Source organism: Neovison vison, chromosome 2 (genome assembly GCF_020171115.1).
Source record: "Neovison vison isolate M4711 chromosome 2, ASM_NN_V1, whole genome shotgun sequence".
In the NCBI taxonomy this organism is placed as follows: Eukaryota; Metazoa; Chordata; class Mammalia; order Carnivora; family Mustelidae; genus Neogale; species Neogale vison.
This window is the reverse complement of record NC_058092.1, coordinates 239,544,718-239,560,330: the sequence shown is the minus strand read 5'-3', so window position 1 is coordinate 239,560,330 and position 15,613 is coordinate 239,544,718. Positions and strand designations below refer to the sequence as shown.

Genomic DNA, 15,613 nt, shown 5'->3' with positions numbered 1-15,613 from the left:
CCCCTCGGACCTCAGCTGGCCGGACCCCGAGGCCAGGGGGAAGGGAGGCCCAGGCCCTCCCCAGTATCTCCTGTTGTGTCCTGCTGCCAAAACACACCCACGGGCTCAGCAGAGCTGCCAGAGGGTAGGGGTGGCCCCCGCCACCCCTCGCCCACCCGTGCCATCCTCCTCCTGGCAGATCCAGGCCCCTCTGTCCCAGCCACACTGGACGCCCGGCCACTGGGCTCCTCTCTCCCACAGGTCTGCCCACGCACCCCACCCCCACCTCAGAGCGGCCTTGCCGATGCCCCCCCGAGGGTCCCAAACACAGACACGTCCCGTGCCCAACCCCACCCACCGGTCACCGTGCCCGTCCCACCGACGCGTGACTGGCCTTGGCTGGGCCCTCGGTCTGGAGCGCAGCTGTCTGACCACGGCCCTCCGTGTGGCTTTGCCGCCTTGAACATGCATACACAGGACCATCCGGAAAGGCGTCCTCGGGTCTCCAGAAGCTTTCAGTGGCTCCCCCCCGCCCCAACAATGCGGAGACCCCTGCCCGGGGCCTCGGAATCCGGGCCGGAGGAGGGGGATCTGGCAGGAGCTTCGGAGGAGGAACGTGACGCCCATCACCGTCAGCCCCGGGACAGCCCAAGCCCGGACGATTTGGACAAAACGCGGCTCCCACAGAAACAGAGCCCTCACGGCAGAAACACCGGGTCTGAGAGAGCGGCCACAAGTACTTCTTACCTGATAAAACTCCCGAAGCCAGTTCTTCTGCAGGGTTTCCGGCTGTAAATCAAGAAGGAAAAGAGACAGTCAGACCACTGGACAGCCCCGAGGAGCCACGAGAGGAAGCTAATGGTCTTCACCGAGACCTGCCGCAGGCTTCACGGTGCGGCACACCCCACGGGGGGACCTCCCGCCCCCAGAAGGGAACCCAGTTCAACAGGGCAGGTGCTCCCAGGCACAAAGCTGTCCAAGTGACAGGCAGGCCCCGCAGCACCCACCCCTTCACTCTGCTCTGTCCCCACGGGGGTCACAGGAGGGACACCCCACCACCAGGCCGGGGTCTGCCACGGGACGGCACAGCAGGTACTGGCCCGAGGGGAGCGTCTGTCCTTAAGGGGCAGGGTTCCAGCCGCAACCCTCGGGCCGGCTTCCAGGACGAGGCAGACAGCAGCAGGGTCCCGGGGGGTGGGCTCCAAGCCCTGGGTGCTCTGGGGAAAGAGCTGCCCAGAACGCCCAGTGTCTTCCGGCGGGCATCCCCGCTGCGGGTCACAGACCAGCGGCCACCAGCCGAGAGGGCACATGCCCACCCCAGCCCACCCCAACTTCGGACAAGGCACTGAGATGAAGCGTGGGGCGAGACCCGGCAGGAGGGCGTCCGAGGGTCTGCGGGACGGCTGCTCGCTGAGGCCCCGCGCACGTGACCCAGGTGCGCCGATGCCCGGGTCGCGCCGGGACACTCACACCACAGTTCAGAGCACGGAGCCGGCCTCAGCCCAGAGGTCTCTGCCCGGAGCCCAGATGCCCCACAACCTGGAGGGCAGCTCCCGCGGCTGAAGTGCAGGAAGACGGAGCTAAAGACCGGGGTCGCGAGGGGACGGAGTCCAGCCACGGAACGAGCGCCTGTGGGCCACAGGGGGCTGCGGAGGCTCGCCCGCCAGAGACGGGCCCGGACACCCACCCACGGACGAACGGATGAAGCGAGCGCCGTCCATCCACACAAAGGACGATGACGGGACCCTAAAAAGGAACAAAGCCCTGACTCTGGCTACAATATAGGTGAGAGCAGCCGGACGCAGGCAGGACCGTGGGTCCACGCTACGGACAGTCCACGCAGGCAGAAAGCAGACTGCTGCAGGCCGCCAGCGCTCCTTGGGAGTGACAGAAATGCTCTAAGAAGGACCACGGTGGTGGCCGCACAGCTCCCGCACGGGCAGCGCCGGCCCACGGCCACCAGAGGAAGAGGACTCCCAGGGCCAGGGACACACACCCAGGAGCCAGCAGCCCCTGCCCAAGCCCAGCCCCGTCCTGGTGAGGACACGCCAGGGTGACAGCCACCTTTCACGCCCCGAGACGAAGGAGAAGAGCCAGCTGCGTGGCTCCCAGAGCAGGACCCCGCGCCCGCGGAACAGCCCGCCGCGGCTCCGGACAGCACCTGGGACCGAGGAGCCGACGCGTCGTTTCTCGTCCCCCCTTCTCACAGGCTCACAGCCGCCGCACTGACGTCCGCGTTTCAACGCTCAAGCCGGAGACGCACAACGAAAGCGCCGCGCACATCGGGACGACACGCTCACCGCCGTCACAGCGGGCCCCGGAGAGAGAGGGCGAGCACGGAAAACGGCTTGTGGGCTGTGCGACAGCTGCAGGGCAGCCAGAAAGAGCGCCACGGCTCACACGCGCCCCACTGCACGCACGCCTCGCACACACACGCACACGCACACGCACGCACACACACACAGAGCCACACACACCTGCTCAGAAGCCCCGAGGCCCCAGGGCTGGACAGAGCAGATTTCAGAACGCTTCCACCGACACAAGGATCGGCACCGCGGGACGCGCCCTCCGTGGGGACAGAAACGCGCTAGATCCGCGCGGTCCGGGCCGCGCCTGCAAGCGGCCAGCGTGTCTGAAGAGCTGAGATTCCAAAGCCGTGGCGTAGTCGGTGACGCTCCCGACAGCAGCTCTGGGGAAGAAGGCGGGAAGCTTCGAGGTCCTGTCGCGAAGTAAACGGGACGCGGGTCAGAAACACGGCGAAGACCCACCCACAAAAGGGGAGCCACGCGCCGCCTACGCCACGCACGGGCGTCGGTGCGAACACGGCGCGAGATCGACCCACACGCCACGGCCGGGCGGCCGCTCCGCAGATGCACGGACGGGCCCACGCCAGGGCAGCCGCACGCAGCTGGCCGTCCTGGCTGTGCTACAGGTCACTGAGCAGGTCGGGGCTCCGGTCACAGCTCGCACGGCGGCGTGAGTCAGACGGCCGCCCTCACGCGGACTTGTCTCGCATCCGCCAGGGAGCGGGAGCAGCTGGCAAACCACCGCCCCGAAGTCCAGAGACACGGAACACGAGACTGGCAGCCCAGACCCGCTCTCCTGGAGCAGACGCCGAGCCAACACCGGCGGGAAGACACCACCCGTCACTTGACGGGCGGCCGGGAGCTGAGTGCGGACAAGGGCTGAGAGGCTCCCTGGGACCACGGCTTCCAGGACGGCCCCACGTGTTGTAGGTTTTACCTCCAGGCATCTCAGACAAGGATCCCTGGAGAAAGACCCTCTCTTGGCTCCGGCAGGGGGACGGGAGGAGAAGCCACGGGGAAACACACCCTGGGAGCTCTGCACACCAGAAGCCTTATGGGGGAAGAGGCTTCACCAGCACCTTAGCCCGACCCTGGAAAGGGTGCTTCCTCCCAAGCTGCCTGCCTGGCACGTGGAAGGGATGGACGAGGAGGAGCCACGTGGAGGGGAGCCATGTGTGGGGTCACAGGACAGAGACACAGGTGCACCAACCCTCCAAGCCTTAGTCACAGACTGTAGAGCACTCCCTTCCCCCGTACCACACCCCCACACCAACAGGGCACTGGTGCGGTGGGGCACGGCACAGACCACCCCCAAGGAGTCTTAGGGAACATGTCCGAAGACAACATGAGGACCCCAACACCGCAGCCATAGCACACACCGAGCACGGCCCAGAGCCGCGCCACATTAACGGAAGGCCTCCCGCGGCCTCAGCAGCTCTGATCTGATTCTTGGGGTCCAGCTTTCGGCAAGAAATTACAAGGCAGACTAAAAGGCAAGGGACAAGTAACAGTATAAAGACAAAATGCATCGGTTATGACCCAGACTTGGGACTGTCAGAAGGGGATTCAGATCAGACTACAGGCTCTGATGGAAATTGTGGACAGCACAAAAGGCAGGTGAGCCCCACAAGCAGAGCGACAGAATTTCTAAGACCGAGTCCAGAGCGACTGCTAACATCAAAACCATGGTAGCAAGAATGCCGCTGACGGGCTCATTAGCACCCTGGACACGGCCCAGGGAACAACCAGCGAGCTTGAAGACACGTCAACAGAAACTTCCAAGACAAAAACACTGAAAAAGCTACAGGACATCCAAAAACCTAGAGACAACCTCACGTGATGCAGGCGTCAGAAGAAGACAGAAAAAACTGGAAAACTCTGCTGAGGTACTAAAGGCTGAGAGTTTTTCAAAATTAATGGCAAACACAAACCACAGATCCAGGAAAGCTAGGAGAACTCTCAGTGGCTTAAATTCCAGCAAAGCTCCTGCAGGCACACAACGTTCACCTTGAGGAACGGCGACGACAAGGCACGTCTGGGAAGAAGGAAAAACAGAGGCCCACCGAGGCCACCAGGAACAGGGACGGGTGTTCCAGCACCTTCCGCAAGCCACGCAAGGAAGAGGAGAGTCCCAGGGGATGGGATTCTGCCCCAGGATTCTGCATCCTGCAGAACGATCTCCCCAGAAGTACGGAAAAATAAAGACATTCTCAGATAAACAAAACTGAGGAAATCCGTCACCAGGAGACCTGCCCTAAAAGTAACGTTTTAAAAAGTTCTTCAGAGAGAAGGAAAATTATACAGGTCAAAACTGTAGATGTGCATGAAGAAAAATGGAGAAGAAATGAATGGAAGTTCTCCAATAAAAGTCCGCAACCATGAATGATCAAGTTTCAATGAACCGGGAAGTGGCTGTCAGGTCCCGCGGGGCCGCACACACGCCCCACCCCGTGTGCACAGAGAACCCCTCCCCTGGGGTGTGGGCGCCCCTGGAAGTGGTAAGATGTCACTCCCTTGATCAGGTCACGTCTGTGGCAAAGGTGGAAGGATTCTGCAGACGTAATTAAACCCCGAGAATAGCTGATCTTAAGCTAATCAAACAGGGTGTTGTCGGGGCGCCTGGGTGGCTCAGTGGGTTAAGCCGCTGCCTCCGGCTCAGGTCATGATCTCAGGGTCCTGGGATCGAGTCCCACGTCGGGCTCTCTGCTCCGCGGGGAGCCTGCTTCCTCCTCTCTCTCTGCCTGCCTCTCTGCCTACTTGTGATTTCTCTCTGTCAAATAAATAAATAAAATCTTTAAAAAAAAAAAAAAAAACAGGGTGTTGTCCTGGGTTGGTCTGACCTTATCGGACATGAGCGGGCACCTTACAGGAGACTGTAAAGGTCGCAGATGAGCAGGGGACTGGCTCTCGCCTGCGGGAATGGCCTGCCCTTGGTCCCACCTCAGCAAGGAGATGAGGAAAACCCAGAGGCGCTCAGGGGCTCCCGGCCCTCCTGAGATCACAGCTGGGAGGGCCCGGACGTCCCCCCACAGAAATGAGAGAGACACAGTGCTTGCGCCGAACCACAGCCTGCGGGACTCGGTCACACGCACAGAAAACGAGCACATGTCCTTGGCCTCGTATGCGGGTGCAGGGCGGGCGCAAGGGAAGAAAATGTCACGAGAGAAACGATCACAGTGAAACGTTTCGCCCTCGGATTTCCCTGTGGCGTAAGGTCTCCGGGGAGGTCCAGTTCAAAACCGTGCCCTCGTAGTGAACGCACCGTCCGACGGTGGTGGAAGGTCTGGGACGATGGCCCCGCACTGCACACCTGCTGGCGGGTCCCCCAAGCTCGGCACAGCCCCCCAAAGTTCACACGGGCAAACCCGGACTCAGAGTCCACACTGCATGGCTAAGGAGGACAACACACTCAGCCGCAGTGGGGACCCCGCACAGGATAGAAGGACAGACGTCACACGGAGCGAGAACGTGCGTACGGTCAGCCCCACGAAGAACTGATCTTCCTAGCACCAGACAAGTCCTAAAAGATCTGACAGAGAACAGCAGGAGAAAAGATCTCCAAGTTCCCTGACATGTGTGAGAACATGTTCACCTTTCCAGACCGGAGACAGCCGGCCGGGAGTCCGGGGTGGGGCAGGGAGCGCCCGGCGTCTTGGCTGGGCACAGCTGGCCGCACCCAACAAGACAAGCAGGCAGAGCTCCCAGCACCCTACAGGCAGGTGGTCTCGGCACGCCGCTGGGGCCCGTGGAGGCAACGGGGCACCGTGACTGCAGACAGACGCAGGCGCCTTTGTCCCCAGGAGACGCCGCTCCGGTGACAGCGGCAAGCGCTCGGGGGGAAAATCGACCTGCTTTGTGACACCTTTACGGCTGTCAGGATGCTCCAATGACCTGCGAAGGACCCCTCCCCTGCCGCTGGCCCTGCCCGGTGGGGGGATGGGGTGGTGTGGGGCTGCAGCAGGACGCGAGCAGGGGCCACAGTGCAGACTCGGGGTGCGGCCCCGGACCCCCAGCAGCCGCCTGGCCTCTCGGCGGACACGCCGCTGCTCACCTCTCTCTGCACCCGGATGGGGCCGTCCCCACCAACCCTGCGGGGGTCCTGGGTGTCAGCATCACAGACCCCCCAGCACCGGGGCTGGGGCGCACCCCGCCCACCCCGGTCAGCAGTGCCAGCCACGGCCGTCCCGGTGCCCCTTGGAGCAAGGCCTCTGCTCTCGCTGAAACCGGGCCCCCGCCTCCTGCACACTCAGGCTCTCTGCCGCCAGCCCCAGCTGCACCCCTGGCCCGAGGGCACCCGCGGCTGCCCCCCAGGCCCCCAATCATCCTCTGACGGGCTACAGAGAAGAACTCCACTCACGGTGCCTCAGGGAGGCCTGGAATCCAAACCCCAGCTCCCCGCAGGGCAGGGGCGGCCCGGCTCTTCCAGCCCAGGGCGCAGGCAGCGGCAGAGGGGACAGCGCCGTCCTCCGACAGGACAGAGGCGGAGCCAGCTCTGGGAGTCCCCTCCCCACACACACCGTCCCGGGACAGCCACCTCAGGACCCGCAGGGACGCCTGCCGGCCGCGCCGGGAGCGTCCGAACTTCCAACGCCTTTCTCGATTCAGAGAACCTGCGAAGTGAACACTGCGCGCCCCGGTATCCACGAAATCAGGCAAAAATGCGTGTGTTCAAACCCATGAAATCCGGCAAACGCGCACCTGACTGCCGAGTGTGTGAGCCGCGGGGCGCTGGGGTGGTGCGGACGTCAGTCTCAGCCCGCGGGGAGCCCGCAGGCGCCACGACCGTCACTGCCCCCCGCCCCCGCCCCCCGCCACACCACAGGTAACCTGCCCGCCCGCCCCGGGAGTGCCACCCCCGCCAGTCCTGGCTGTCCCCTCACAGCAGAGACCAGCTCGTGCAGAAAACACAGGGACCCCTCCCCATCGCTCTCACTGTCTCTGCGTCTCTCACTGTGTCTGCGTCTCTCACTGTCTCTGGCTCTGTCCCGTCTTGCTCACATCTTTCCCGCCCGACCCCTGCAGGCAGCAAACGCCGGGAGTGCTCACGGTCGCCGACACCACGGGTGGGGACTTAGAACCTGCAGGGACGTCTGGAAGGAGGTCGTCCTTACAGGGAAGCCAAGGCCTGGGCTGTGAGGGGGAGAACATGCTGGAAGCAGGAGCAGCCGTCACAAGAGGCCACTGCAAGGCCAGAGGGTGGGGAGCAGCCTCTTGAAGGGCTCACCTCGGGGGGAGGCAGGGCCATCAGGCCAGACGGGGCAGCAGGACACTGGGAAGCCCCACTCTGAGCCCCACGCCCACCTCCTGAGCCCCGTCTGGGCGGCTGGTGTCCACGCTGCCAGCGCGGCTGTAAAAGGCCTGGGCTTGGGGCAGCCGTGAACCCTGTTGGTCTTGCTGGCGGCCTCCCCGACCAGCTAGCGCGACCCTGGCTAGTGGCGGCGGCGGCTCCCGTGTTCCCAGACCAGGACTGCCAGTCCAGAAACTCGTTTTTCTCAAATACTGCCTTAAAACTTTCAAACACGAGTCATTTAAAATAAACGAGTGCCAGGGGCTCCCTAACCCTGTACACGCGGCAGGCCAAGCCCTCCTGGGGACGCACCCATGGGGTGGGCTCTGGTCTACGCCGCCCGATTCCCCGGGAAACCCTGCCCCATGCCACACGCTTATCCCTGCAGAAAACCGTTTCCTTTCACAAGAAAGGAAATCTTGTCTGTGCATTCACACACACTCGGAGGCTAAAAATAGTTTGGTAAAAGGAAGCAACGGTGAGCCTTCCCCGGAGTGAGGAGAGCACAGGGCACGGGGCGGGGCGCTCGGGGCCGCCCTAGAGAGCCCAAGGAGGAGGGCCGCCTGTGGTCTGCATGCGCAGCCCGGGCCTCCTCTGGGGGCCGCTCCTCCCACTGAGGCCGAGGGAGCGGGACCGTCCACAGGACGGAAGAAGACCTCAAGAGGTCTTCCCGTGCAGCACCGCGCAGACACGCCCTTTCCAGCCAGACGACAGCCAGCTGGGGCGTCTACGAGTCACGCTCGGATGGGGGACGCACACGTGCTCTCGGATGGGGGACGCACACACGTGTCCCTCGAATGGGGGACGCACACACGTGTCCCTCGAATGGGGGACGCACACACGTGCCCTCGAATGGGGGACGCACACACGTGCCCTCGAATGGGGGACGCACACACGTGCCCCTCGAATGGGGGACGCACACACGTGCCCTCGAATGGGGGACGCACACACGTGCCCCTCGAACTCACCCACTGGGAGCAAGAGGTCATTAATTGGGCCACAAAATGAGCATTTCCCCTCAAGGGTGGCCGGAACATAACATACTCAAAACGACAACTTACCCTCACTCAGGGTCAGCTTCTAAGGAATAAAGCAGGTTTACTCCGAACGACGGTCTGCACGAACCGAAAGGCCCGCCTTGTGGGCTCCGGCCACACCGGTGACATCGGGGCCACGACTCTCAGCAGAGACCTGCCCAGCTAGGCCTGCCCGCAGGATGCAGAACGAGAGGGTCGGAGGGAGACCGCGGGGCACCACCGTCCGTCAGCACGGGGACGTGCCTGGTCCTGGCCCAGCCCGCCCGCCCGCGGACAACGGCTCCCCTCACCGGCTGCACCCGCCTCGGTCGGGACGCGGGTCGGGATGCCCCACGTGCAGGCAGGTGGGCGCCGAGGAGGCCTGGGGCCCTCGCCCCCTAGTGCACGTTCCTCCCCAGGTGCCGGCCCTGCCGCCCCCGTGGCAACTGGGAACATGGCGGACAGAGGACTCGGACACCGACGTCCTCTCCCGTCCCTCCTCCACGCCACCAGCAGCCACGTGCCGCTGCGCTCACGCCGCCTCTCTGCGTTCTCTTCCAGCCGGTTAACAAAGACCGAGAAGCGAAGACGGTTAAGGTGCCCACGACCCCACGATGTCACACCCTGAGGCGAAGCCAGGCCTGTGCGAGGCCACAGCGGGCAGGGCCGGAAAGGGGGTAATGCAGGCAAGACCTGCGCCTCCAACTCCAAACTGTGCACCTGTGTCTGGAAACATGAAGAACACGCGAAGGCGGACGGAGCCCGGGGATGCCCGGGGCGGGGGTGGGGGCACCACTGCTGGGGAGGGCCCGGCGGCCTCGGGCCTGTCCACAAGGACGCTGCTTTCCAGCCGTGACCCAGGCTCACCGCAGACACCGTGGGAGATCGGCACCTGAAGCGGACGATGGTGACGGCCTCCGGTGCTGTCGGCAGGTCCCCGCACCCCGCTGCCAACCCCCTAACGGCTGTGCCGTCACCGTCACCTGCCCCTGCACCAGGTCGGCCAGGCAGCCTGCAGGGCGTCCGTGACAAGCTACAGGGTCAGGGGCGCCACAGCCCCATGTCCCCCATGAGCAGGTGAGCCCCGCGGCTTGGCAGGGGACCCAGAGCCCCGGGCACCTCCTTGCAACAGAGCAGACGAGTGCCCCCACTTCCCTCCACGACGGCACTTACTTCTGCTGCAGGAGAAACCCAAAGGCAGGGACCGGGAGTCAGCAATGCTGCTTCTTCCCAAGTGGGTCACCCTCTGAAGGTCCAGAACGGGGAGCACAGGCCCAGCCACCGAGCTCACTTTCCTCTGCCCGGATCCCAAACACCACCGGCAACTCCAACTTGCTGTGTGGTGGCTTTTCCATACTCCCACGGGCCATCACCCGCCCCAACCCCTTGGGTTTCAAGAACATGGGGCTCATGCCTGCTGCGGTCCCCATGGAAGAACTCGAGGTTGGGAGGAGGTGACCACAGCCGGGGAGAGGTGTCCTCCGAGACAGAGCCACACTCTGTGCAGGTCCTGGTGGGTCAACATCAGCTGTGGGGGGACGAGAATTCCCCGGAGGTAAAAAATGCCATAAATGCAGAGTTTGGGGGAGAAAAGCAGTGTGGTGTCTAGAGAACATGAACACAGCCCGACGTCCATGAGAAAGTGACAGAGACGCGTCCCCACACAGGTCAGAGCCAGGTGCCACGTCAGTGCCCCCGCCGACCTCATGGAGGGTCATGGGCTGGGGCTGGGCCTCGAGCAGAAGCACAAGCAGCGTGAGCTGAAGAAAATCCACAGAAGTAGAAGACAGACGGACGTAACTGAGAAGCCCCCAGGCAGAATGATCCGGAGAAGAAAGGACACAAGTGACCATTGTCAGGAACCGAGGACGGTTATCAACACAGATGTCCGAAGAACAGCGAGCGCAGACGAGCTCAGGCCAACAGACCCGACGACGGCAGGTGCACGAATCCCTGAGAAGGTCGGAGGACACACGCTGCAACGGAAATGTCCCCCTCAGAGAAGGTGGCTTAGTACCCAAACCTTGCTGCTGGATGCTGACGGGCTCCTGGTGAACATCGGCCACGTCAGGAATGCCACCAACCCCACACGGCTCGTTCCGGCGTGCTGCCTGAAGCCGGCTCCGTGCGAACACCGCACTCCGGCCAAGACGGAACATTCCAGACCGACGTGTGTGCAAACCATGCGCGGAAGCACAAACGAGAAACAGCCCTGCGGGACCAAGGGAGTCCTGGTTCTGCCTGACGCTGGAGAAATCAATGTATTCCCAAATTTGCAGACTAGTGAGAAGGTGACGTGGTCATTTCCACAGACACAGAACGTGCACCTGTCAGCGTTCGACCTCCCCGGACACGTGAGGACAAACAACCAAATCTGTGGCAAAGTAAGAAAGAGAAGGAAACATTCTCCGCCAGAGAGAAGAGACCTACACAAAGCAGACAGACTGCAGCCAGCGGCTCTGGCCCCGCCGCGTCCCTGCGAGGGGAGCGCACGCTGCCCACCAGGCCGTGCAGCACCCAAGGCCCTGGCCGGGACACGCAGGCAGAGGGCCGAGACCCCGGAGCACAGGCAACACTGCGTGGCTGGCGGTGTCTGCCACCCGACGGAGGACACGCGGGGCCTGGGGACCCCGCCAGCCATGTCACAGGCTACGAGATCAATACAGGAACCTCACTTGCACGTCTGTGCAACAGCAGACACGTAGAAAGTGAAATATGTAAAAACAGTATTTACGACAGCACAAAGAACACAAACTATGTAGGACTGTCCTTAACAGAAGACACACAGACCTCCAGGCTGACCCCACAAAACGGCTCAGAGAGGTGAAGGCCAGGTAAACGCGGGAACCCGTGGCCTTCGTAAGTGGGAGACCCAGCACTGCCAGGACATCCGCTGCCCACACTCACACGTGGACCCATGCAGCCCCAGCCCCAAGTGCAGCAGACTTTCTGCAAGACGGACCAACGGACTTGGAAGCCCATGCGGACACAAAGCCGGCCAAGGATACAAGGCAGGTGAAGACTGAGGCAGAGGCCAGGCCTCCCTAAAAGCCATCACGGTCAGGGATGTGGTCCTGGAGTTACAGTCAATGAACAGATCCTTGCAACAGAACCGAGTCTGGAAAGAGATGCCGCCTGCACAAGGGCTGACTTCAGCAGGTGCCGCCATGGCCCGCAGGTGGTGGGCTGTCAGGTGCCCAGGGGGAAAGCACGCCCACCGCTACCTTGCGTCATACATAAAACTGAACCTGAGATGAACGAAAAGCCGAACGATAAAGGAACCACAAAGCTAAAGGAGGCAAAGGGGGCTGTCGCCCCAGCTCAGCAGCAGGCATGTTACAATTAAGGGCTGCTGGTCAGGGAAACCAGCACTAGGGAAACGCGCAGGGAGGCCACGGTCTGGGAGAAGCATCTGCGAAACCGACGGCTGTCAAAGGAGTGCCCAGGACACAGTCTGCGAACTCAAACAGTTCCATCAAAGGTGGGCAGACGACAGGGACAGACAAGTTCACACACACACACATACACACGCGCGCGCCATATGCAAATGGCCAAAAAGCTCTTGAAAGCAGCTCAAGTCGTCAAGCAGACGCTCCCCAAAACCGCCGGGAGACGCCCCAGCGCGCCCACCCGCACGGCTAAAATCTCCACCAGCGGCCAGGGCTCCGGACACGGGTGGCGGCGCACAGGACAGCGTCAGTCGCTTTGGAACACGTTCCACCCCTGCCGCACCCATTCCAGCCCCGGAAACGGAAACCGGTCGGCACACAGATGTGCACGGGAACGTTCACGAGCCTTTGCTCACAAGAACCAAAACGTAGGAAGACCCAGTGTGTGTGCGCTGGCGGCAGAGAAGCCAGGCGACCCACGGTGCCGCCAGAACCGCGAACCAGCACCGGTCCCCAGCATGAAGAAGGAACCAACGTTGGCAATGGCGGCAGGACCCACCTCCAAACCCGCAGGACAGACGGACACGGCAGAGCCCACACGGGACCCGCGGGCGGGACACCCCCGACGGCTAACCTGGTTTGGAGGGAAACGGGGCCCTGACTCCCCGGGTGGGGACGTGTGCGGAGAACCTTCCGGGACGACAGTCACCCTCTGCCCTTCGATCAAGGGTTGGGTCAAACAGAAACACTCGTCAAACTCAGCAAATGTACACTTACACCTGTAGATGATCTATCGAAGGAAAAATGTAAACCAAGGCTGACTCTGAGTACTTGGGGGGAGGGTGCGGGCGTCCGCGGTCGACTCGGAGATCCTGGAGGACAAGTGTGTGCGAGGCCGGAAAGACCGCGTCGCAGAAGGAGCGCGGCAGAGCGTCAGCGACAGAACCCAGGCGGCTGATACACAGTCTTAGTGGAAAAATTCTTTCAAACTTCACTGTATGCTGGAAACTTTGTCATAAATGTTGGCAAAGACTAAAAATAAACAAGGGCTGACGCTGACGGTCTGGGAGGCCGTCCCAGTGACTCTCCACGGGGCACGGCTGGCTCCAGGAGGCAACAGGTTTGCGTTTCTCTTCTTCAGCCAGAATCCGGGCAGGCGGCCACGGACCCGGCTCTCAGAGCCGCCGGACGCAGCCCGCCAACCTCAGGAAAAGCGGATCCAACCCAACTCGCAGCCACCAGGGAGCCCCCAGCCGGAGACTGTGGCCCGGGGGTCTGGTCTCTGCTGGCAGGGGACCCTCCCCCGCAGCCTATGCTGGGGACGGAGGGAACTGCTCTCTGTCACCCGGGACAGCTGTAGGGCCAACGGGGGAGACCAAGAGTCAGGAAGCACAGAGAGTCAGGGTCATGAAGCGGTAAAGCCCCAAAGATCCTTTCTCCAGCAATCAGACACGCTAATTCTGACTCTCGGATTTTTTTAAATCTTAAAATTCAAGTCCAAAATAACGTAAGTCTAAAAATAGGGGCCCTAGAAAATAAACACATGCGAAATGCTTCCAGCTCCTTCCCTTTCCACCGGCAAGCACAACAGGGCCACACCCTGAGCCTGCCGAGTGTCACCTCCCACCCAGCCTCGCAGGATCCCGGGGCTGGAGGAGAGGGGCAGAGCTGGGCACCGGGGATGTGTGCTCAGCCCCCCAGCTGCCGGCAAGCCCGACTCACACCCAGAACCAGCCCCAAACCCCATACTTCCCAGCAGGGCACGACAGGCTGGACTCGGGAGGCAGAGCCAGGGGCTCACATGCTGCAAACACCCAGGCCGGCAAGCAGTGGGCAGTGCAGAGACAGCATTTCCCGGGGCACAAACTCTCCCTCCCCATGCACCCCTGGCCGGCACCCCGGCCCTCACCTCACTAAGTCAGGGGCCCAAGTGCCTCACACCGTGCGGTGGGGAACATCCCGCTGGCCTTCAGCCACACTCGTGGGCACAGGAAACGGGTCACCACCGAGTCTCAGTGGTGGCCCTGAGGGATGGAGAGGCGGCTGCTGTGCAGTGGGAGAGCAAGGCAGGCAGACTGCACATAGGCCCCCACTGGGCTGAGCCCACCCCTGGGTCCTGGGGCTGCTCTAGACCAGCTGGGGGCCTCAGATACCTTGAGCCTGGGCTGGGAGTTGGAGGTATGAACACAGGGTTCCCAGGACATGGGGTCACCACACCGGGCCCGTGGAGTACAGGGTCGTGGCAGCCATGCCTGTAGGGCACGTAGGTCACGGGGTCATGGGGCCACTACGCCTGGGCTGCAGAGCACGGGGTCGCTGGCACTGGTCCAGCAGGCATGAGCTCGAGGCCGGAGGTCAGAGGCACAATGACAGCACTCCCCCCCCGCTCCAGGGAGCCCTGCAGGGGACACCTGCTCCGATGGGGCTAGAGGAAGCAGGACAGGGCCTGGGCAGGGACAAGGCAGCACGGGGACAGTGGGGACAGAGACGAGGGGGCCAGAGGAGGGCTGAAGGGGTTGATATTCTCCAAAAACCTGCAACACACACTTTGTGCCAATGAGATACCCAAAGCGAAAACTAAAAATTGTTTTCCTGGGAAGAAATTACACATGAACGCGTAAAACATGCCCTTTTCCAAAATGCCTATTAAGGGAAAGAAAGGACCGGCAGTAGCATGCGTGGGCGCGGACAGGTGCCGGGGACCTTGCGTGGAGCACAGCGACATGGGTCACACAGGGCAGGCCCCATGCGGAGCGACCCCTGGAGGCAGAGGCTTCCCAGAGAAAGACTGAAGCCGTGGAAACCTGACCCCACGCTGGACGGGCGGCAGCCCAGAGAAGCCCCGAGCAGCTTCCTGAAATGAAGCTGTCACTCAAGACCAGGAAACCCGTTCCCACCCCCGCTTCTGTCACGAGTCCGGCCACCGTGTCCTCCTGAGGCGGAGGCCTCTCTGGTGTCCATCAAGATACGCAGGCCCCGCGGGCACCAGCTCTCACAGAGGCCCCGGGACCCAGGCAACAAAGGACACTTCTGACGACCGTGCCACGGAAGCGACTGCACCGAACGCGGCTGCGCTTCCTGCTCAGCACAGCCAGTGAGAGCGGCCCCGGCACCCTCAGCACGGCGGCACGGGCACCCTCCCGGGACGGGCACGGGCACACTCCGGGACGGGCACGGGCACACTCCGGGACGGGCACGGGCACCCTCCCGGGACGGGCACGGGCACACCCCGGGACGGGCACGGGCACCCTCCCGGGACGGGCACGGGCACCCTCCGGGACGGGCACGGGCACCCTCCCGGGATGGGGAGGGTAGGAAGACGGTCATGCAGACCGTGAATTCTGCCTCCTGGCCGTGCGGTGGACAAGCAGCTGGAGGGCTCGTGCGCCGCGTCTGTTCTCACTGTGGACCCCGGAACCAGGTGACGCACACGTCACAGCCACGCCCCACTCCGGAGCGGGGTGAAGCTGCCCGATTTGGGTCCTGTACAGGGCCACGTGTCACAGTGCCAGAAACGGGCCACGTGTCACAGCGTCAGAAACAGACACAAAGTGAGGGTCTTGTCCATCTTCACTGACGTGGAACCACTGCCGGGAGACAGGTATGGGGTACAACCCTTTGTCCTCCTATTTCAGA

General features: G+C 62.8%; 1 protein-coding gene across 2 annotated transcripts in view; it reads right to left on the bottom strand.

The window, feature by feature from the left end:
* INPP5A (inositol polyphosphate-5-phosphatase A) overlaps positions 1–15,613 on the bottom strand; it is a 157,449-nt gene that overhangs the window by 110,439 nt on the left and 31,397 nt on the right. For both annotated transcript variants that reach the window (XM_044240766.1, XM_044240767.1), the window contains exon 2: positions 727–768. In XM_044240766.1, coding sequence (XP_044096701.1) covers positions 727–768 — 42 coding nt within the window. The remainder of the gene's footprint in view (positions 1–726; positions 769–15,613) is intronic.